The sequence below is a fragment of the Zootoca vivipara genome, chromosome 2 (assembly GCF_963506605.1).
Source record: "Zootoca vivipara chromosome 2, rZooViv1.1, whole genome shotgun sequence".
NCBI classification, from domain to species: Eukaryota; Metazoa; Chordata; class Lepidosauria; order Squamata; family Lacertidae; genus Zootoca; species Zootoca vivipara.
The window spans coordinates 94,704,857-94,728,600 of record NC_083277.1 but is presented as its reverse complement, the minus strand read 5'-3'; the positions used below and the strand labels follow the sequence as shown (position 1 = coordinate 94,728,600).

The window sequence follows — 23,744 nt, the reverse complement described above, 5'->3', positions numbered from 1 at the left end:
GAGATTCTTTAACTGGATGAAGAAGCTGAGGATTGAACCTCAGACGTTCTGCATGCAAATCATGACCGCGGAGCTCTGAGCCCTCCCCCGTGTATTCATGCCTGGTTTTAGACATGGTGCCCCTTACTTCTGGATAACACACTTGCATGAAGCCCAAGAAACGGCTTACAGGCAGTGTGCCACTCACAGTGCCAAAATATCGTGAGGTCTCTCTTGAAAGAACCCCCCCCCCAGCTCACCTGGAATGGCATCTGGGGAGAGTTTTCCTGTAGCCAACATAATGTCACGGAAATTGAGAGATGCATAATAGACTTTGCAGAGCTGGACATTGGGATTGGTTGTGTGGAAGTGGCGAAGCGGAGAAGCGATCCAACGGAGAGAGGAGAGATCCCCACGCGTCAATACATTCACAAATGCATATTCAGTCAGCTCCTGAGGTTGAGCTGTGGCAGAACAGGAGGCAGAGCAGTCAGCATTCTTCCATTGTTACAAGTAAAAGTGTGTTTGCTTGTTAATTTATAATAATCTTTATATACCACTGTATCATGAAAAATATCAAAGCGGTTTACAATATCTACATATAAGACAAACACACAAACATTTAATATCAGAGACCACCCACTAACCATTATGGAAAGGCGTATTTTTAATTGCCGCCACAAGCCTGGTGGCATAGAAAAGTTTTCAACAGACATTTAAAGGTTGAAAAAGAAGGTGCCCGCTGAATCTCTGCTGGCAGAGCTTTCCACAGGACTGAGCCTACGACACTAAAAGCTCTACTTTGTGTTAATGTCAAATAAGCCTTGCCTATGCAGGAGGCAGGGACACTGGTGGCGCTGTGGGTTAAACCACAGAGCCTAGGGCTTGCTGATCAGAAGGCTGGTGGTTCGAATCCCCATGACGGGGTGAGCTCCCAGCTCCTGCCAACCTAGCAGTTCGAAAGCACCTCAAAGTGCAAGTAGATAAATAGGTACCACTCCGGCGGGAAGGTAAATGGCGTTTCCGTGCGCTGCTCTGGTTTGCCAGAAGCGGCTTTGTCATGCTGGCCACAAGACCTGGAAGCTGTACACTGGCTCCCTCGGCCACTAAAGCGAGATGAGCGCCACAACCCCAGAGTCGTCTGCAACTGGACCTAATGGTCAGGGGTCCCTTTACCTTTATGCAGGAGACAACTAATTATACTCCTATAGATGATTTCAGTGACTAAGCTGGTATATGAGGATTTACGCAGTCCCCAAGGTATTCTCAGCCTAAATTGTTCAGGATTTGTAAATTAATACAAGGACCTTGAACCTGGTTTGGTAGTAGTTGGGCAGTCAGTGCAGATGTTTTAACAATAGTGTCATGTGTCATCGGCCATGTGCTGTAATCACAGTTGCAAAAGAACTCATACCATTTGCTGAACAGATGCCAAATGTTAAAGAGGGCCAGTGTTATTTCACAGAATCAGGATGATTATGTCCCAGAAGAACAATTATTGAGGAAAGAGACTGGGCCAAGTAGTGTCTTCTTGCTTTTTGTTTTTGTTTTCCAGACCTTATGGCAGGAGTAGCAAGCATGCTGATCTCCAGACTGGAAGACTGCAGCTCCCATCATTCCTGGCCATCAGCCACTTCAACTCAGGCTGATGTAAGTTGCAGTCCAACAACATCTGGAAGGCACCTTGTTGGCTACCTATGGTGTTGTGGGAATAAATATTGCTACAAGCTGGCTGTCCTTGACAATAAGAATCACCTTGTTTTAGCTGGAGATGTCTGAAAGAGCCCCACTTCCCATCACGATAAACATTCATCACCAGGTCATTCTGCAGAATCGTTTGCATCTGCTTGGTAGAAGGGGTGGTGGAGGGTTTAGGAGAAGAAGAGTCCAGGTTGGAAACAAAAAGGCACCTAGGAAGCAAAGCACACACTTAATCTATGTCTTAGTTCACTAACATTTCTATCAGATGTTCATAAGTAGCGACAGAAATTGAATGCTGTCACTGGATGCTGAATTTTGGTACCTGATCCTGTTGCCCCCAGGTTCTTGGCGCAGGCAATTCACCATGCCAACAATTCCTGAAGTACCACAGCTGGTAGCCGTTAGCCACACAGGATGTTCAGAAGGTTCTGCTAGCATTTCCTGCAGGAGAGATCCCAGGCAAGCTGATTAGTTAACACAGAAAAGAGGGATTTCCAGAACGCATAGTACGACAAAAAAAAAAAGCAGCTCTCTCACTCGAACTGACAGAGTGCACTTTTTAAAAACCCAATAACTTCATTGAGAAATATTGATCTAGATGAAAGGCCTGGGAAGAAGAATGGAAAACAGCTATTTCCCCATATCAAAAACTGTTACCTTCAAAGGTTCCACCCATTTGTAGTGAGTCTCATCCACCGGCAGGAAAACAGGCTCCTTCGCAGGAACTGGCCGACGGCATAAGAAGATGGTTGCGCCAAAGGAGGATCTTTTTACAGCTACCAAATTCAGACCAGCCTTGCTAAGTAAGTCCTCCCATTCTACCTGCCGAGACAATAAATTTTAAATGTATAAGATGGGGCCAAGAAAATGATTCTTGAACAAACAATTGTCTCAATTGCTGGCTTCACAAAACAAAGATTTTGGAAATCACCACTCTATTGTTGAGAACTGATTTTAACTGATGTTCTTGCCTTTTTGACCTGCTCTTTGCATCTAGTGAAAAATTATTGACTTCCATGGGGCTGCGTGCAACAGAGATTAGATAGATAGATAGATAGATAGATAGATAGATAGATAGATAGATAGATAGATATGTTGAAACCTATACAGAATGTTAATATTTTTGTTTGGGAAGTGTATTTATAAACCAGATACTTGCAGCTCTAACAATGCAATCCTATGAATGTTTGCTCAGAAGTAAGCACCACTGATTTGGGTTGGTCTTACTCCCCGGTAAGTGTGTAAAGGCTTGCAGCCTAAATTTCAATTTTATTTGCCAATATCTATGGCCATTAGGCTTAGCAACCTGGCTACATTTCAGCTTCTGAGATTACCTCTCGTTGTTGTTGTTGTTGTTGTTGTTGTTGTTGTTGTTGTTGTAGCATTGCATGTTTTTAAGACAGACACTGGTGAGTGTCTGTCACACCCCAGTCATGTACATGGGTGGGAATTGTTGCTTCTGTGAATCACTAAGGTAGGCAGTTATATGGCTGGTTGTATACCAGGCATCCCCAAACTTCGGCCCTCCAGATGTTTTGGACTACAATTCCCATCATCCCTGACCACTGGTCCTCTTAGTTAGGGATCATGAGAGTTGTAGGCCAAAACATCTGGAGGGCCGCAGTTTGGGGATGCCTATTGTATACTGAGCAATCCTAACCCCAGCTGGGCAGCACTGCAGTGTGGCAGATCAAGGTAACCACTGCCACAGGCAAAACCATGCTCTGTTCTATGGCAGTCTGGGGATGGCAAGTGGGGCCAGCTCATGATCCAGTGAACCCTGGGATGGCTCATCTGCTCCCCCTTTCCACCCACAGAATTCCGTTTTGGGGATTTCTGCAGGCTTCTGCCAGTGGGAATCCCAGAAACAGTACCTCCACCTGCCTGCACTTTCAGCAGGGAGAACAGGGAGGTCCATGCCAGAGGAATGGCCCTGGCATCTCTGAGGGGATAGACAGGTGGAAGTCTTTTGGGTTGAGTAGAGAGACAGTCCTCTGCAATATCAGCCGCTGGATTTGGAGTTTGGATTGTGGTCTTAGTTATTGTAAGTACATTGTGATTGTCCCTAAGTAGAACAACAAAATAATTTATTGTTTTTCCAGGGGAAGAATCCTCTACTGATTCATTTTCTTTACTAATCATAAAAATGCCCCCTCTCCCAAAACGAAATACTTGATACTAGTTTGCACCATACAATTAGTATGCCTTTTTAATCCCTAAGAATAGGAACCAATAATCTAAACAACAGAGTCTAAATCTGCCTAAAACTACGGATTATTTCTGGAGTTTTGTTTTTTTAATGAATAGTTATCCTTTTAAAAGGAAAATGAAAAACGAAACACCACTCCAAACTCATTGTTCTGAGCAAAGCATGATCTAGAGCAGGCATCCCCAAACTTCGGCCCTCCAGATGTTTCGGACTACAATCCCCATCTTCCCCGACCACTGGTCCTGTTAGCTAGGGATCATGGGAGTTGTAGGCCAAAACATCTGGAGGGCCGCAGTTTGGGGGTGCCTGATCTAGAGCCAACTGAAGAGAAATAACAAGGGCTTATAAAATTACCTGAGTCAAGAGACCAGGTTTCTCCTTCAGCTCGGGAGATGTGAGGAAGCTGACAATTTCTCCAAGAGTTTCTCCCTTCAGAAGAGTGTGCAGTAAGACAAAACCACCATCCTTCACTGTGGCCGCCATGTTGGAGAGCACCTCTGCTGGATTCCTGAAAGGGTTCAGTGCACAGTTGCACACGAGGAGATCAGCATTTGCCAGATTTCCAGAAGGAGGGCTTGCAGGGTCCCACTGCTCAGTAGAAACACCAAGTTCTTGCAAACAGCTCTCATTGGATGCCAGTATTTCTGGGGCTCTGTCAGTGGCAGTGTAGTCCAGTTGAAGCATGGGTTGAGTGTTTAAGATGCTTGTGATGCGCGAGTATAAGTGCCCGTCTCCTGCCAGGGCCTGTAAACGAAAAGAGTAGCCATTAATGAAAAGCACTGCATGCCATTAACACATGGAGAAAGCACACTTGTGAAGAAATGTTTTGCCTCTCTGCAGAGCTGCACCCCAACTAACCTCAACTATCTTCATCTTGCGGCTGGTGATGTTCTCCAGTGCCACGTCCACACAGGTCTTCAGCTCAGCAAAATCCAGCAAGCCATTGAGGAGGTGGTCTTCTTGAAGATGCAGCTTCTCTCGAGTCACAACCTGTTCCAGCTCTGAGTAGAGGTTTCCGTTCAGCTCCAGGCGACAGATCTCAGCAAGGATGTGCAGGAGGCCCTTCTGCTCAGGTTCCATCTGTGCAGATGTCTTTATATTCTCTAGCCCTGGAATAGCCAACTTGACTCCATGCTTTGCTATCTTCTTCTGTAATTTCTGGATCAACTCTGTCGAGGAGAGGAGGAATATGAAAAGAAAGTACTTATGTCGCTGGTGCTTTTATTTGTTTTGCTAATATTTGTTCACAGGATGCATTTGACTTCCACGTGTGCCTACCCGGACCTAAAGGTTGTTTCTTTCCTAAGGGGCTGCTCCATACGTCCTTGCCAAATGAGATGGGGTGTCTACTTCATACCGGATGCATCCTATCAGAAAGCATAGTGATATAAGAATCTTCTTACCTTTGCAATGTTCAAAGCTGGAGTGAAGCTGGGCATTGGAGGACAAGCAGCCATTCTCCACATACGGCACAAAGCAAAATTTCTCAAGTGTGGGAGGAGTCTGCTCCTGCTGTCGCCGAGGAGCCACACTAGCGTGAAGACCAGAGATCTGGACAGCTCCTGCTGTGATGGTGTCAAAGCAGCGGTCCACAACAGCATCAAAAGCTACAAGGCAAGGCAAGAATCAGCAGAAAGCAGTGAAAAAGCAGTGCAATCAGATGAAGAAGAATCTTTCAGAATTTGGTCCAAGAGAAAATCCAGCTGCTAACAGCTTTATGACTCCCATAAATCTATCTTACTGCTTTAAGTCGGCACAAAGGCTTTTGAATATTGTTGTCCATAAAGGAGCCCCCATATATAAAAAAATGGGACTGCCCATTACCTTCAATCTCATCGTTGTATTTTTGTGCACGTTCTTTGTGTAACTTTGGATCAATGCAAACAGAGCGGATTCTGGTTGGCAAGCGCAGACTTCTTCCCGTTTCCCCCAAGATGATCAAATGCAGCAGGGTGTCAAGGAATGTCACCCAATTCCCGCTCCACAACACCTTCCCAGCATTCCCTGGGGACAAGAAGCAATCTAATTAGCACACAACAGCCACTGGCATGACAATGGCAGCACAAAGTGAGCAACTATTCACATCTCTGTCTTCTGTATCAACTGTACTGGCTATGCCCCCAAAGCCCTTGTGCTTTCCAAGCTAGCTAAGGGGATGCAATGCCTAGACTGATCTCCAGTTTCTCAAAAGCTTGCCTAATTGTGAACTTCTGTTATCAACATTTCTGAATTACAATTTGCTTTCGTTTCATCATCAGTAACTGAGATGAAGAAGCTTCCAAAAAATGGATGGGTGGACAAGGCTATTGATGGCTATTAGCTACAATGACTATGTTCTAACTACACTGTTGGAGGCTGTACATTTCTCAACACCAGTTACTGAGAATCACAAGTACTCTTTTACAGTGGTACCTCTGGTTCCGAGCGGGATCCGTTGCGGAGCCCCGTTTACAACATGAGCAGTACGCAACCCGCATCTGTGCTTCTGCACACACGCGGGTTGCGATTCGGGGCTTCTGCGCATGCATATGACGTCATTTGATGCTTCTGCACATGCGCGAACCGCCGAACCCGGAAGTAACCCGTTCTGTTACTTCCGGGTTCGGCACGTTCGTAACCTGTATTGTACGCAACCCACAGCTTTCGTATCCAGAGGTATGACTGTATTATCTATTCAGTTATAAAATTTCTATTCTGCCCTTCATCTGAAGATCACAGGACACTTTACAATATGAAAACACAAAAATACACACCATAATAACAAACGAAAACAACACCCCCACATCACCATCATTATGAATGCTGTTGCACTCAATTCCCGCTTTGGAACTTTCCCATGAAACAACTGGTTGGCCACTGTGAGAACAGGATGCTGGACTAGATGAGCCATTGCTATGATTCAACAAGGGCCTTCTTACATTCAAAAGGAATAGTAATAATCCTTAGCCCTATCTTTCAGTTAAGGTACATGGTTTTACCATTACTACTGGATTCCAAGAGTCCCTGGAATGTTGGCCCGTAATCATAACCACGCAGACGAAGCTCTTTGTAAATGTCCCCCTTGGTTAAACGGACGTCTGGGCATGTGTTTGGCTGGATCTCCAAATCAATTTGCTGGTTGCGAAAGTTATTCAGGGCAGTTTCTTCCAAAGGGCAGATTTTTCCTAGGGGACACAGTATGTAGAAGAAAGGGCAAGTGAATGGCGAGGCCGACACCCCTTGGATTTCTTCAGAGTATGTGTAGTGGGAGAAATTACTTACCACTCACAGCCAGATTTCCATTCCCAGACACTTCAAAACGCTGAGAAGCTGGCATGAGTCTCACCTCTAGCTGTGTTGCACCTGCAAGGTAGGCCGAAATTGTCAGGATATTAGAGTTTAAACATAGCCTGCAGAAACATGGTTCACCAGACTATGTTAGTTGCCTAAGCTGCAGAGATTTGACTAGCCTCACCTTTCTTAGGTAGTATTGTTGCCTGGTGGATTGTAACATCTTCAAACGTGACAGGTATTTCTTCCATGGAGGTCCCTAGAGATCTTGCCAGAGTCCGCCAGGCCAACACCAAGTAGCCAGTGGCTGGGTACAGAACCCTTCCATCGATGCAGTGACCCACCAAATAATTATCAGGTGATTCAGGATTCACATCTGTCAATGATGATTAAAAAAAAAGATGAACAAAGCATCTTTTTCAAGCCTACATCTCTGGCCCAAGAAGACTCCAAAGCTGTTTCCCACAAGTTGCCAAAATCCAAGCACAAATGTCCTCACTTTCCCCATCACCACTGTATAAGTTTCAGTGCTGCAAACATCGAAAAGAAAGCAGCTCTTTCCCCCACTCCCTAGTTTCCCGCCATCAATTTAATTCTTCTGCTAAAAGCAAGGGCATTCTTTAGAAGCTTGTTTTACTACCATTTCCACCATCCCTTACCCATTGGCAGGGGTTGATAGATCTAGGAGCACAGTAACATATCAAGGGTCACAGGTTCCCCATCCCCATAGGAGCCAGCTCCTAGGGGTTGGGGTTCCTTCGCCCCCCCCAAATAAAATATTTGAGGGGGCCGCCCACCACCCCGGTTGATGGGCATCAACATTCAAATGGTGTCCGTGCACTGCATCATGTGATCGATTATGCGGGGCGGGGCTTACTCCCCCCCTCCCAAATATTTTACAAGGTGTATGATGGTTCATACATTTCCCCTAGAGATAAATTCTGAAAATGCCATTTTGAGCATTTGAAGACAATCTGCTTTTGGAGAACAAAGTAGCTGGTACACACCAATATTGTAGACTGTTGCTGATCCAGAACCTCCAGCGCCCGTTGGGAAGTCTTCAGGTTTTGGGATATCCCATGTCTGACTGTGGTCCCAGAGAATGTAAGGGGAGATAAGGGGAGTCCCCACAGGAACAGGATATTCAGTAGGTGGAAGCAGATTGTTCGCAAGGACATTGATTCTAAGAACACACATAAAAATGAATTTGTGAAGTTGCATGCAACAGTAAGAAGTTATAGTAACAGTAGCAAATGGAAGGCAAACCAATAGCCAGGAGCCAACATGGGACTAAGGAGGACCCCAACCACTATTTTCTGTGGTCCTGGCCTCTTCTAAAAATGTGCAATATTTTCTCCCTTCTCTTCAAACAGCAAAACAGCAAGGAACTCAGGCATCAATGGAAGTTCTGGTTTCAGAGACACAGAGATTTACAGTCATACCTCAGTTTAAGTACGCTTCGGTTTGAGTACTTTCAGTTTAAGTACTCCACGAACCCGTCTGGAACGGATTAATGCACTTTCCATTACTTTCAATGGGAAAGTTCGCTTCAGGTTAAGTACGCTTCAGGTTAAGTACAGACTTCCAAAACCAATTGTGTACTTAAACCGAGGTACCACTGTATGTTGATATAAAAGCTGGATCCTATACAAAGCTTTTGAAACAAATACAGTAGGTTTTCAATTCAGCTGAATGAAAGCAACCCCTATCCATTTTGCTACTATGCTCGTATACCATAAATGGCCCTGCAGCACTTCCCCCCATGGCATTCATCCCCATGCTTGCTTGGACGAGTGAAGCCAACCACCTGTCTCCTTGATCCTTGCCCATCCTGGCTTATAAAAGCTAGCCGGGAAGGGCTGGGCGATGGGCTTCGCGGGTTGGTGAATGCTTCTCTCCATGAGGGAGCCTTCCCAGACCCGCTGAAAGAGGCGGTTATTAAACCGCTTCTTAAAAAACCATCTTTAGATCCGGCCAATATGGCCAACTATCGCCCAGTCTCAAATCTTCCATTCTTGGGCAAGGTGATTGAGCGAGTGGTTGCTGAACAACTCCAGGCACGACTGGAAGAAGCGGACGATTTGGATCCCTTCCAGTCAGGATTCAGACCTCATCATGGGACTGAAACTGCCCTGGTCGCACTGGTCGATGATCTCCGGCGGGCTAGGGACAAAGGTGAGAGCTGTTTCCTTGTTCTGCTGGATCTCTCAGCGGCTTTTGACACCATCGACCATAACATCCTTCTGGACCGTCTAGAGGGCTTGGGAGCTGGGGGCACTGTCATACAGTGGTTCCGCTCCTTCCTCCTGGGCCGTGTTCAGAAAGTGGTGGTGGGGGATGAGTGTTCAGACCCCTGGGCTCTCACTTGTGGGGTGCCTCAGGGTTCTGTCCTCTCCCCCATGCTTTTTAACATCTATATGCAGCCACTGGGAGAGATCATCAGGGGGTTTGGGCTGGGTGTCCATCAGTATGCTGACGATACCCAGCTCTACCTCTCTTTTAAATCAGAACCAGTGAAGGCGGTGAAGGTCCTGCGTGAGTGTCTGGAGGCAGTTGGAGGATTGATGGTGGCAAACAGATTGAGATTGAATCCTGACAAGACAGAAGTACTGTTTGTGGGGGACAGGAGGCGGGCGGGTGTGGAGGACTCCCTGGTCCTGAATGGGGTAACTGTGCCCCTGAAGGACCAGGTGCGCAGCCTGGGAGTCATTTTAGACTCACAGCTGTCCATGGAGGCACAAGTCAATTCTGTGTCCAGGGCAGCTGTTTATCAGCTCCATCTGGTACACAGGCTGAGTCCCTACCTGCCCGCTGACTGTCTCTCCAGAGTGGTGCATGCTCTAGTTATCTCTCGCTTGGACTACTGCAATGCGCTCTACGTGGGGCTACCTTTGAAGGTGACCCGGAAACTACAACTAATCCAGAATGCGGCAGCTAGACTGGTGACTGGGAGCGGCCGCCGAGACCACATAACACCGGTCCTGAAAGACCTACATTGGCTCCCAGTACGTTTCCGAGCACAATTCAAAGTGTTGGTGCTGACTTTTAAAGCCCTAAACGGCCTCGGTCCAGTATACCTGAAGGAGCGTCTCCACCCCCATCGTTCTGCCCGGACACTGAGGTCCAGCGCCGAGGGCCTTCTGGTGGTTCCCTCGCTACGAGAAGCCAAGTTACAGGGTACCAGGCAGAGGGCCTTCTCGGTAGTGACACCCACCCTGTGGAATGCCCTCCCACTAGAGGTCAAAGAGAACAACAATTACCAGACCTTTAGAAGGCATCTCAAGGCAGCCCTGTTTAGGGAAGCTTTTAATGTTTGATGGATTTCTGTATTTTAGTGTTTTGTTGGAAGCCGCCCAGAATGGCTGGGGGAACCCGGCCAGATGGGCGGGGTATAAATAATAAATTATTATTATTATTATTATTATTATTATTATTATTATTATTATTATTATTATTATTATTCAATCCTGCTTTAAGGTATCAACATAGCCGGGGGAGGGACTACTAAAGGTATAATTCAGTCTATTCCAAAAAATGACTTCCACTTGCACAATGGGAGTTCCATTGGCTCTTCTGGAGGGTCCCCCAACCCTTGTCTGGATTTGAGTTTGAGGGTGCGCAAGGGGCTGGAGGTTAACAGGAAGTTTCCATTGGGCTCATCGGAGTCTGTTGTGCAAGCAGAGCTGGTTATTGCCCTATGTTTCGCATGAGCTTTCACTCATCTCCTTACCCTGTAAGGTGGATTTTTCCAATGTGTGTCAGGAAGAATTCCAAGTTGTTTTTATGTTCTTTCTTCATCAAGGGTAAAATGGTGCAGGTTGGCTTCAAAGCTCTTCTCAGGATTGCCTAGGCAGGTGGAGTTCAAAATGTTATCAGAAAAGAAAAGAAATCACTGGCTCCCTTCTTCTAAAACAGACCATTAGCCAAGGTTGCCAAATGTTTTTCTGGCTGTACAAGAGAAAAATGTTGGCAACCCCAGAAGGAAATACCATTTTACATAACAATAATATCCTGCCTTCTGCAAATGGTAGGGACTTCTCCAGTGGAGGTTCCTGCTGAATATGGTGATTTTTGCTAATTACAGCCCTTGGCACCACCACCCATGCTGTTCCAAAACAGTTTTTGGAAGAATATAGGGGGAACAAGGAATCAATGGAAATCCTCTCCCTCCCACCTCACTTTAACCAGCAACAGTATCCCATGAACAGAATTGGCTCAAGGAACTTGGAATCCTAGGCATTTCCTGGAAAAAATCTACAGACACCCAGCACTCAGCAAAAGTAAAACACAAATCAAGATTTTTTTAAACAACAACAACAACACTAGACTCCAGCAAACACCACTGGTATACATGCATGGTTTTATAGGCTGTGTTTTACACTGTGAATCCATAGTAGAAAACCACAGACTAGACTAGAAAAACTGGAAAAGAGGTTATATGCAAAACAGCCAAGAGAGCAACAGAGCTTAATAACTGTTGCATAATTTTAGGTTACACAAACCAAACCTTTGCATTTACATTAGTACACCGAATCCTCTCCATAAATGAGCTATGGCTTCAAGGAACCTTAAGAGGCACCCCAAACAAATACATTTTGTCAAGACGAGTTTTTCCTTTTCAATCCTGCCACAAAATACGACTTGTGCCTTGATCCAAACTACGTTTACATGGGAGTTAGTTCTATTGGTTACAGCAGAACTAACGTCCAAGAAAAAAGGCTTAGGATTGCAGTCCAAGCCTGCCATTTATCAGCAGGGAGTGAGCCTCATTGTTGAACTCGCATTCCAATACAGTAAAATTCCTCCATTAGCAGTCTCCCTTCACTAGAAGGATCTCAATCAGAAGACAAACAAAATAGCCTAGGCATGACTCTTGTGGGAGGCATGTATTTAGAGGGACCACAATGATAGATGCTTGCTATCCATCTTTTCTCCAAATGCCCCAATGAAGTGGAAGGAATGACTACACCCAGCCCCTTCCACAGCAACACGGGCAGCTCTTGATGCAATGCTGGGAGTAGACTCTTATGAAATTCTATATAGCTGCCTTCCGCTGTTTTCAGACAGAGTCACTGGGCAAATCAATGCCGACATCTCTATTCAGTAACAAACTGCTACTCCTTATGCAAAAGCAGGGAGGAGGAACCTGTGGCCCTGCAGATGTTGCAGGACTAAAATCCCTGCCATCCCTTATTTAAAAGACAACAAAACTACCATTAAAACTACCGAAGGAGAATTATTCTCTGACATCGTATCAAAAAACGCAAGTTACCAACGAACCATAAGAACTACCGTAACAGCTATGCAAGCTGAAGTCAGCAGTCACCAAAAGCTCAGGTAAATAGGACAGCCTTTACCTGGCACTTTAAGACTATAACGTAGGCGAGAAAGGCTCAAGACATTTTTTTGCCCAAGGTGGCCACAAGTCAAGGTGTATAGTACTGAAGGCCAGTAAAGTTATTCTGTCAACTGAACACCAAACAAACACATCTTCCCCTCCCTGGAAGTAAAAATACAAGAACAAACTAAGTGACAAACACATTTTGCCCTTTCATGAACACCCCAATTCTGCTGCCTGAGGTTACCACCTAAGTGTGCCTAACAGTAGGGTGGGTCTTGACAGCAGGCCCCACACAGATCTCTTTTGGGAAGGAGTCCTACACCTGAGGAACAATAACAAAAAAGACCCTATCTGTTGTCATCAATTCTTTCACTTCCTGCAAGAAGACAGAAAATACCTCTAATTTTGTCAAAATTTCATTGATTATGTCTTTCAATGTAAGTTTATTGGCAACCTTGGTAATAAGCGACTAAGAAATCTTAATGATAATGATAACAAACGCTAAGATCACAACCTAAGATGTTATTTCATTTATCCTCCCTGCCACTTTCTTCTCACACATTATATTCATCGAATTTGCTGGATTCTTCTTTTCTTCTCCTTGGTTTCTGGCGTATACACAGCAGTGGATGAATACATTTAAATTACTAGGTTCTTGAGGGAAAGTTGCATGGAAATTTAGGATAACTGATGAGGGAAGGTGGTGGGAACCAGAGTGGAAACCATTGTAGCCACTAGAAAAGGAGAATATTGTCCTGATGCCTCAGCAGCTTCAGGCCATGAGTGAACCCCAAGCGTAATACCTGTAGAAGGGCATGTGGGGCAATCTCCACGACCACAGCATCTTCTGGAATATGTCTCAGGCCTTCCTGGAACAAGACTGGGCTCACAAGGTTATTCACATGGTACTCAGCAGAAGAGTTCCGAGCCAGATCGCTTTGCCACTGAGATTCAGGGATGGAAGTGCTGATCCAACGGGAGGAACGAGGCTTTGGACTGGGAATAACCTAGAAATAAAGAAAATAAGAAAAATGAGGCAGGAGACTTAAGCAAAAAACAATGCATGTGCAACCCTCCCCCCTAGTGAGAAGCTATTTTGGAGTATTACCTTCTTCAGGGCACTAAGCAGCACTGGTGCAATGGATGCCATATAGTATGAGTGGAAAGCAACTCCTGCGCTGAGCACCTCTTTAGCAAATACACCTTCTGCTTTCAGCTCGGCTACAAATTTGGCCACAGAGTCCTAAGGAAAGCGAGAAAAAAAAAATAGCATCGGACAGGTGTTACAAGGGCCTGGTACATTGCAATAAGCCTCTGCCTGTGAAGCGACCATCATTCTCTGTAACCCGTTCGTACGTGGCTTATCCGACATTCCTATGTGTATATGCAATCATATCCATTATATAAACCCAAAGCCCCACAACACTTTGGGGCCTCGAACACAAGAAATGGACTGCAGCTGGAAGGAGGTGAGTTTTGCATGCTGACTGGGATTTACCAAATCTTTAGATTCAGGCAGCTAGCGTTAAGTTTAATGCTAGCCTTCGTTTTCAGATGCAAGTGATAGCGTTTCCTCTGGCGAGTTTGCTTTCTCAATTCCATTTGACATTATTTAATCAGGTACCTCTTCCCGACCTCCTGAGGTTTGGCCCGAGAAAAAAATCCAGTGATGAGGACACGTCACTCGATGTCCTAAACATGTAGCAATTTAAGTATTGGTTCATACTAAGTTCTCACCTGAGGCCCTGAAACAGTGACGGTGTCTTCAGAGTTGTGACAGGCAGGCACCACTCCGGCAGGGCACTTGCGTTTGCACTCCTCCCACGTCAGACCTGTAAAAGACAGATTGCTTTGGGTGAGTTCAGCCATATTAGCAGTAGTCCTGAAGAAAGTTTTCCCTAAGAGCAAGTGAGGCCAAACAACTCCCAATTTCCTAGTGTTTTATTCCCCTGTTGGAACTAGGCTAGACATTCTAGAACACATTCCTTACAACCATTTCAGCTGCATAATACTTAGGGATGGGCAAATATGTCAGCATTGGTCTCTCTTAGTTTCTCATTTTTCCAATCATAAATTTGATTCTCCACTTCAGTTTGATTTTTTTCCAAGTCCTTAGTGTGATTTTTTATTTTAAAAAATTATATTTCCCCCCCAAGCAATTCCCCCAAATATGTTATATGCATATATGCCAGTATAAATATTGTTTAAAAACACATTACATAGCTGGAGAGCTGCATTTCAAATTTAAGAGAAGTGTGAGTTTCAAAGGATGGCTACGTTTTGGTTCAGAAATAGTTTTAGAAATTGTGACTGAGGTAAGTTCATCTGTAAGTGTGAACTGAATCCCTCATCACATTAGAGGAATTGTGAGGACCAGGAATGATATTTTATATTATTTAAAATATTTTCAGCCTGCCTTTCATTGCAATGTGGCACTATGGCAGGGTACAATAGTATAAATTTAAAACCAATAACTACAATTATAAAACATATAGTAAAAACTACAGCAGAAACACCAATACCAGTGTGGTTTAAAAACAACAAAACAACAACAGGCAACTAACCCACCCCACCTCCTATAATTGCTTGACTTGATGGGTTTTTAGTAAGAGCCAGAAACTCCTAAATGTTGCCACCACAAAACAAGTCCTCTCCCTGGTTGCCACATACTAGATTTATCTTGGATGTGGAACAACCAACGACAGAATCAGCCGCTGATCTCAACACACACACAGGTTCTTAGGAAAGGATGTTTCTCCAGACACCTAGATTGAATGTTGCCCAAATCTCACATCCTAATCCATTTACAAGTAGATGTGCAGTGCAATCGTATGCATGTTCACTCAGAAGTACTGAGTCCTAAAATGCTCAGAGGTTAGATGCTTAGAAATCAAGTTAATCTAGCAAAAGATAAAAACTGACCATATGTTGGGTTGTACCCAAAGCAGTGGAGGTCCAGTCACAAACCTTTCCCCCTTACAGTTAATACACTTCCAAAGCTACACAAAGCCAACTGAAACCAATGTGCAATACAGTGGTGCCTCGCTTAACGAACGCCCTGCAAGACGAAATTTTCGCTTAACGAAAGGATTTTTCTAGTGGAGGTTGCCTCGCTAGACGAATTCGTTTTACGAAAAATTCGTCTAGCGAATCGTGGTTTCCCATAGGAATGCATTGAAATTCAATTAAAGCATTCCTGTGGGCAAAAATAAAAAAACTTTAAAATTCAATGCATTCCTATGGGATTCGCTAGACGAATTTTTCGTTATAAGAATTGACCCGTGGAATGAATTAAATTTGTCTAGCGAGGCACCACTGTATCAGTATAAAAACCTGTTGTAGCACCTCAAGGGCTCATAAACTGACCAACCAAGCAATCATTGCTGCCTGTATATGTAACAATATTTATCTGTAACTGAGTCTCTGAGGCTTAGGCACCAACACTTACCCTGTAGAACCTCACTAATTCATTAGTGATGGAGATACCACTATCCTAATGGGTAACGCTGATGGGAGCTGTAGTCCAACAACATTGGGCAGGCATCATTTTGGCTACCCGTGCAGATTATGGTCTGATTGAGGCACATAAGTTGTCCTTTTTATAAAACCTTTTGAGTACAGGCTTCAATGAGATCTTGCTAAGGAGCTTCCTAAACTATAGCAGATTTAATACAATCCTGTCTCTCAATCGCCCTCGTAACAGTCTCTTCAAGGTCTATCTCTTACCAATTTTAAAATAAATACTTTATAAAGGAAATGTTCCATAGGGTATTTTGTTGAAATGTAGCTTTACTAGAGAGTCTCAATACTACCTTGTGCTATGCGTTAGGATAGTTTATAGTTATTTTCTACTATTTAGATAGTATAAAGAAGATGAATTGTTATGAGACAATTTTGTGATGCTTGAATTTCATGTGTAAAAAAAAATGCTCCTACAGTGGTGCCTCGCTTAACGAATGCCCTGCTTAACGAAATTTCCGCTTAACGAAAGGATTTTTCGAGCGGAGGTTGCCTCGCTAGACGAATTCGTTTTACGAAAAATCCGTCTAGCGAATCGCGGTTTCCCATAGGAATGCATTGAAATTCAATTAATGTGTTCCTATGGGCAAAAAAATATATCAATGCATTCCTATGATTCGCTAGACGAATTTTTCGTTATAAGAAAAGACCCGTGGAACGAATTAAATTCGTCTAGCGAGGCACCACTGTATCTGATCTTACAATGTGCAATACCAACAGCACCTTGCTAAAGCGAAAGAAACTATGTAAGTAGGTATAGGTACCAATCTGAAAAGAAGAGACTTTTGGGGCTGGCAGTAGCTCAGAAGTAGAGCAGCTGCTTTGCATGCAGAAGATTCCAGAAGATCCAAGACATCTCCAGGTAGGGATGAGAGATAACCCTATCTGAAACCTTGGAGATTTTCTGCCACTCCATATAGACATTACTAAGCTAGATGGACCAATTATCTAACTCCTTATAAGCCAAGTGACTTATAATCAACCAGTTGTACATAACCAATTTCCAAACATATTATATATGCCTTTATGAATGCTTGCTTGCTTTTAAGCATCACAAAACCGGTCTACAGAATGCCCATTTGGAGGCCGATTAATGGCATGTAACAGCAAGGAAACCTCAATCCGTAAAAACTCTGATATTTTTCTGAATTTTATCAAATATTGCCCAGGGTAGATAAAGCCAGCCTCTTTAAACCTGCCCCATACTGCATTAAGTCCTGTGAAGTGAAGGTAAAATTAAAATAGATCATTTGACAAATAAATAATAGAGCACATCTAGTTACCTACCAACAGCAGCCATGCCTCCTGGTGGTAGCTTGGCCTCTTTGATGCACCGGCCCCTCCAATAGGCAGCAAGGACAGCCTCTTCGTGACTTAAGGAGTTATCTGCGTAGCCACAGGCTAGCTCCCCAACTGAGTGACCAACAATTCCATCAGGCTGCAAACCCATGGCCTTTAAAAGATCGATCTGTGCAATCTGGGGATTAGAAAATGGGCTGCAGTCTTTTATTTATGCCTTTGTGTGGCGTTCTCGCGTGCCGCTTTCTTTCAGTCAAAGTGGCCTCAAAGTGGTTTTTACATAAAAACAAGCAATGTGATTTGCAGAACTCATCCAATACAATTAAAAGCAACAATAGGAAAAAAGGTTAAAATACAAAAAAGGGGGAGAGGGAGGTGACAGGCTGCAAAAAAATGGCTCTAAACATGGCCTTTGAAAGTATGGGAAAGGAGGGGAATTTTTACCATGTGTTGGAAGCACTTCAGTGCCATAGCCATAAAAAATTCCTTTTCACTCCTCCTCTACTACCTTCTTCATTCTACATCAACACAATGCTTTAGGTATTGCTGAATACTTATCCTATTCCTACACTTGCGGGAATCTTGCTTATCAGTTGCTTTATGCAATCCACAGTCTGTTGCATCTCCTAGTAGGCCCACACACTACACATTCACTTCCTCTTCGCCCTCATGCTGCCCTTTGCTTCCTCCTTAGCGGGAGCCAAGCAGGTTCAAAATGTAGAACAGCATACGCAATCCTACCCTGGGGGATGGAATCTTTTATTTTTGTTGATTATTACATTTATACCCCACCTTTCCCCCAAGGAGCTCCAGAGGCCTACAGTGTTTTCCCCCACTTCCCATTTTATCCTCACAACGGCCTGCTTAGGCCGTGGGAGAACGAGTGGCCCAACGTCACCCAGTGGGCTTCATGGCTGGGTGAGGATTCCAGGCCCAAATCTAATACTCTGCTCACTACAAAACATTGTTCCCTGGAAACAGGAAATGCCTAATAGTATTGACCCTTAACTCACATTTCTTTATTTTTTTAAAAAAATCACATCTAGTAATTTTTCCTCCTCCCATCCAGCTTATTGAATGCCTGCTGTTAAAAAGGAATCTGTTGTTTTCCCTAGCTCTGTAGAAAAGTGTACACCAAGATCCCATCACTAAATGTACTCAACAGAAACATCCCCCTATTGTCACACTCTAATCCGGACATCCACTTAGCAGAACTTTTAGCACATTTCTTGCTGCTCTTGAGCAACAACAAAGAGCAAGACCCTGAGCTAACATCAAAACTTTTGTCTCTATGTGCCAACCTGCAGAATAATGGCAGCAGATGGTGTGGCTATGCAGGTACAAGGCTCACATCCTCACTCGGCCACCTTAAAAGGGCTAAGGACAGGACAGCTCAGAAGATGAAATGGGAGTGTTCAGAAATGCTCCCCTTTCCATTTTGCTTCCTCTATGCCAGGCATGTCAAACCTGCGGCCCTCCAGATGTTTTGGACTACAATTCCCATCTTCTCCAACCACTGGTCCTGCTAGCTAGGGATCATGGGAGTTGTAGGCCAAAACATCTGGAGGGCTGCAGGTTTGACATGCCTGCTCTACGCAGTGCCAGAATAAAAGCAAAGCCTTTCGCATGGAAACTGGAGCCTGTTGCCAGAGATCCCTGGCTGAAAGGTGGGTTGTAAAGATGACTGTCTACATGATATACATCACTAGAACTGATGAGGAAAACAGTGAGCCATCAGAAGAGTCGCTTTTCATGGGAGGCGCAAAGCAAAGAGGGAGACCTTCCTTCTTACCTGAATAGCAGCAAGTGCAACGAAAGCATTGACAGTGTCGTTAAAAGTGTTCTCATCCGTGCTCAGGAGTAGATCGGACACCTTCAGGCCTGTGTCTTTCAGAGCCTCATCTGAACGCAAGATGGATTGCCGGAAGAGATCGAGCTGCATCAGGCTAAGCCCCATTCCTTTCCACTGAGTGCCCATGCCTATGGGATGGAACAAGCAGAGGCGTACCTTTTAGCGCTGCTGGGTATGTGAAGAGCACGAGGATGTGACATTTTACTTTGACATTGAGAGTGGTGCTTCAGATGTAAAATATATGAAACCCTTCTAGCCAGGGGTTTTGTTTTCCAGCTGGAACTCACCAAAACTCAGTTCCGGCACCTCTCAGGTGGGCGCCATTGCCATTATAAGAGAACAACAGAGGTGTTCATGGTGAGTCCTAGCACCTCTTTTTCTAGAAAAACAGCACTGCTTCTAACTAGCTAGAAGCATCATTTCATACTACCAGTGTGTGTAGCTGCCTTTTACTGCCATTGGTCTATCTAGTTCAGTATTGTCCATATCAACAAGGCTTCAGACAGGGAACATTCACAGCCATACTTGGGAGATGATAGAGATCTGAACCTGGAACGCTCTGCATGCAAAGCAGATGCTCTGCCACTGAGCAGCGGCACTTTCCTAAATCTCTCTCTCTTTCTATGTGTGTATGTGTGCCTCCTATAATCGGTGTGAGCTATTCAGCCTTATGACGGTATTAAATAATAATAATAATAATTTATTATTTATACCCCGCTCATCTGGCTGGGTTTCCCCAGCCACTCTGGGCAGCTTCCAACCAAATATTAAAAACAGTACAGCATCAAACCTTAAAAACTTCCCTAAACAGGGCCTCCTTCAGTCGTCTTCTAAATGTAAAATAGTTGTTTATTTCCTTTACATCTGCTGGGAGGGCATTCCATAGGGCGGGTGCCACTACCAAGAAGGCCCTCTGTCTGGTTCCCTGTAACCTCACTTCTCGCAATGAGGGAAACGCCAGAAGGCCCTCGGTGCTGGATCTCAGTGTCCGGGCTGAATGATGGGGGTGGAGACGCTCCTTCGGGTATACAGGACCAAGGTTGTTTAGGGCTTTCAAGGTCAGTACCAACACTTTGAATTGTGCTCGGAAACGTACTGGGAGCCAGTGTAGATCTCTCAGGACCCGTGTTATGTGGTCCCGGCGGCCACTCCCAGTCACTAGCATAGCTGCCAAGTTTTCCCTTTTCTTGCGAGGAAGCCTATTCAGCATAAGGGAAAATCCCTTTAAAAAAGGGATAACTTGGCAGCTATGGTCACTAGTCTAGCTGCCGCATTCTGGATTAATTGCAGTTTCCGGGTCACTTTCAAATGTAGCCCCACGTAGAACGCATTGCAGTAGTCCAAGCGGGAGATAACCAGAGCATAAATAAATCATAAGGCTATTTGGCATGGCATAAAACTTTGCAAAATTAGAAATCTAGGCTCAAACAAAAAGAGAGTGCATGTGTCATTAGTATGTAATTTACCTGAGCAGATGTACCACAGGGGCCGCCCTGAGGACTGAGCATTCTGAACCTCCTTCACATCGCTCTCGCTGCCAATCAAGGTGTAGCCCCTATAAGGCATGGATGACACAGGTATCCCAGAGATATCGTTGAGCATGCTCAGAAGTCCTGCGTGTTGCTGCAGATTTCTGCTCTGTTCTATTATTGTGTCTACTGCTTCTTGAGTCCTTCCACAAAACTGCACCAATCGTGGCAATTTATAAGTCTCCGGGGAGGAAGATGTCTTCTCATTGGGCCTCAGAATGACATGGGCATTTGAGCCTCCAAAGCCAAAGGAATTGATACCACAAAGGTGACCTTTTGTGGGGGTTGGTTTAGTAACGACTTGTATACGACCATCGTGTAAGGCAGGAATATCTGGATTTGGGGTGTTGTAGTGAATGTTGGGTGCCCACAGACCATGCTCTAAAGAGAGAACCACCTGAGAAATAGAGAACATAACAGTTTAGGCGAAGAACATTTTTCAATCATGCATATTTTGCATAGTTTGGGATAGAAACTTGAGATCCTCAGGAATCAAATTTTACATTAGAAATCATTGCAGTTCAATCTACTAATATATAAACAGGACATGTATCCTCACTGAGCACCTTTTCTTGTGCCATATCTAATTACATATCAGAGTAATCAACTCCTCAGAAGTTGGCAGGTCAGAATTACTGTATCTTCTACTGAGAATGGTGAAGTAACTTGATAAATGCCTTAAAGCAAGTCAGAATGCTCGTCCAGAAACTGTTTCTCAATTGTAGCTCCCATTCATCTAATTCCTGAATTTTGCTGTATTATATGCTGTGACACATTAATTATAGTCGATTGATTAGAGGTATTGGAGCTATGATCCTATCTGCTATGACCATACCACACATTTTACTTTCTCACCATCCAGCTATTCTTTCCTACTTTTCAAAGGTTCCGTCCCTCTTCCTTTTAAAATGTGTGCTTTCTGACTGGCTCAGAACTGTACACACTGGTGGAAGCAAACGTGTTGATCAGGGCTGCTGAAATGATGGGTGTCACGGGGCAAGTGTATTGTGAAAGAAATGCTGCTACAGACAAAATCCACAGAGCTTCTGTGAAACAAAGCCATTGCGGTTTTGCACTGCAATGAGTCAAGGCTTTAGGCTTCAGAGACTGGCTAGGCACACTTAATTGGGAATAAGCCCCATGTACTCAATGGAACTCACTTACAAGCAGATATGCAGAGGACAGCGCTATTTGTGTCACCATTATTTTGCATAGCAATGAATGCACCACCGGGGCACATTTTCCTTTGACAGATGAATAAATATGACAGAAAATGGAGAATTTATTTGCTGAAGCAAGCAAATGTTCTTGAGGTCACAAATCTCCACTGCAGATGTTGCTTCCTCTATCTGTCCCAGCTGCACTGAACCCTACAGCCACAAACCCCATACAAAGCCAAGGAAAGACTCTTCAAGACATCTTTCCCTTCTGTCTTTTCACCTCCCTCCCCACTTCTCTTCCCTCTGCTCACCACTTTATCACTCTCCTTTCATCCCAAGGGAGCAAGTTGTGCAGCTCTACCTCTGTGCATTGGTTTGATTACAACAGGCATCCCCAAACTCGGCCCTGTTTTGGGACTACAACTCCCATCATCCCTAGCTAACAGGACCAGTGGTCAGGGATGATGGAAGTTGTAGTCCAAAAACATCTGGAGGGCCGAGTTTGGGGGTGCCTGGGTTACAACAAGACCCACTCACTTCTAGCCTTTGAAGCCCCTAGCCATCATAAATATTAAAAATAATGACACACGAAAACAAAATAAGGTAGCCAAACCTTCCCCCAAAGAGTAGTTTGTTTACATAACCAGCTGATCTAAGAGGACTTGTCTGTTGAGGTCTAATCAGAACCAAAATATTTTTTTTCATTATCCCCCAATAGATTTTGCTTCAACACCTCTCTCTCTCTCTCTCTCTCTCTCTTTCTCTCTCTCTCTCTCTCTCTCTCACACACACACACACACACTCCTGCCCAACACAAATTAATGGACATCAACTTAGACATCAACTTTTCTTTTCTTTTTACCTTTGCTAAAGCAGCAAGACCAGAAGCAGGTTCTGGGTGACCCATGTTAGATTTAGTTGATCCAACCAACAGTGGTAGTCGATCTGATTGGCAAAAGACGTTGACGATGCCGTTCATTTCCTGAGGATCTCCAACCTAGAAATGGAGAAAGACAGGAAGTTAGGAGGAGTTACTGGATAGATTTCAAGTCTGGTGAACTCTCTTGGATTTCTCTCTGAACAGCTGTGTATGCAGGTGTACAACTGCGTGTGGGAAAAGGAATACAATGTCCGCTGCTGCTGCTGCTGCTGCAGTAGCCATGTTGAAAATACTGTAGAAATTGGAGTTCTTGGTGCAATCAGGAAATCAAATGAAAAGGTTCCAAGAACTCGGGCCAGGAAGGAGATTATGAATTCTCCAAACTATTTTTTGCTTAAGGTAATGAGACAGATTCCAGTTGAAATGATTTTCAAATCCAGGACAAGGCCCTGTTTCGTTTATTCTTCATCAATTGTGTACCAATTGGTACACTTTGACCATGAAACTATAGCTGATGAAGAATAAACGAAACAGGGCCTTGTCCTGGATTTGAAAATCATTTCAACTGGAATTTGTCTCATTACCTTAAGCAAACAACAGTTTGAAGAATTCATAATTAATCTCCTTCCTGGCCCGAGTTCTTGGAACCTTTTCATTTGATTTGCTGCTACAGTGGCAGCAATAGCTGAGGCATTATTATAGAGTCCAGATCGGCCACCGCCTTGGCAGCCCCCACCCCCAACACCACCTGTACAGCACCCTGTTGGTGAACAGGAGGTGCTTCTGGTCTCCTCCCCACCCTTGTTCCTGGTGTAGATCTTCACTCCTCTCTTCTTCCCTGGAATGAGAGGGGCGGACGCCATTTTGCAGTTCGCCTCAGGGGCCAAAATGTCTTGGCCAGGCCTCCCCACACATGTTCACATGGAGGAATTGAACATGTTCACATGGAGGAATTGAACACTGCGAAACCAGGATGTTTCTGAAACATACTGAGAGGAATCGTGG

General features: G+C 44.4%; 1 protein-coding gene across 1 annotated transcript in view; it reads right to left on the bottom strand.

Moving 5' to 3' along the window:
* The window catches only part of FASN (fatty acid synthase), a 66,315-nt gene that overhangs the window by 19,890 nt on the left and 22,681 nt on the right, over window positions 1–23,744 (bottom strand). Inside the window, exons 8-27 of the mRNA XM_035104295.2 lie at window positions 22,722–22,856; window positions 20,637–21,096; window positions 19,111–19,298; window positions 17,307–17,496; window positions 14,238–14,332; window positions 13,609–13,743; window positions 13,304–13,507; window positions 10,890–11,005; window positions 8,167–8,342; window positions 7,344–7,535; window positions 7,151–7,231; window positions 6,868–7,053; window positions 5,714–5,893; window positions 5,293–5,496; window positions 4,748–5,058; window positions 4,244–4,633; window positions 2,338–2,502; window positions 2,003–2,121; window positions 1,735–1,889; window positions 240–443 (exon numbers count right to left, since the gene is read on the bottom strand). Of these exons, the coding sequence (XP_034960186.2) occupies window positions 240–443; window positions 1,735–1,889; window positions 2,003–2,121; window positions 2,338–2,502; window positions 4,244–4,633; window positions 4,748–5,058; window positions 5,293–5,496; window positions 5,714–5,893; window positions 6,868–7,053; window positions 7,151–7,231; window positions 7,344–7,535; window positions 8,167–8,342; window positions 10,890–11,005; window positions 13,304–13,507; window positions 13,609–13,743; window positions 14,238–14,332; window positions 17,307–17,496; window positions 19,111–19,298; window positions 20,637–21,096; window positions 22,722–22,856 (3,886 nt within the window). The remainder of the gene's footprint in view (window positions 1–239; window positions 444–1,734; window positions 1,890–2,002; window positions 2,122–2,337; window positions 2,503–4,243; window positions 4,634–4,747; window positions 5,059–5,292; window positions 5,497–5,713; window positions 5,894–6,867; window positions 7,054–7,150; window positions 7,232–7,343; window positions 7,536–8,166; window positions 8,343–10,889; window positions 11,006–13,303; window positions 13,508–13,608; window positions 13,744–14,237; window positions 14,333–17,306; window positions 17,497–19,110; window positions 19,299–20,636; window positions 21,097–22,721; window positions 22,857–23,744) is intronic.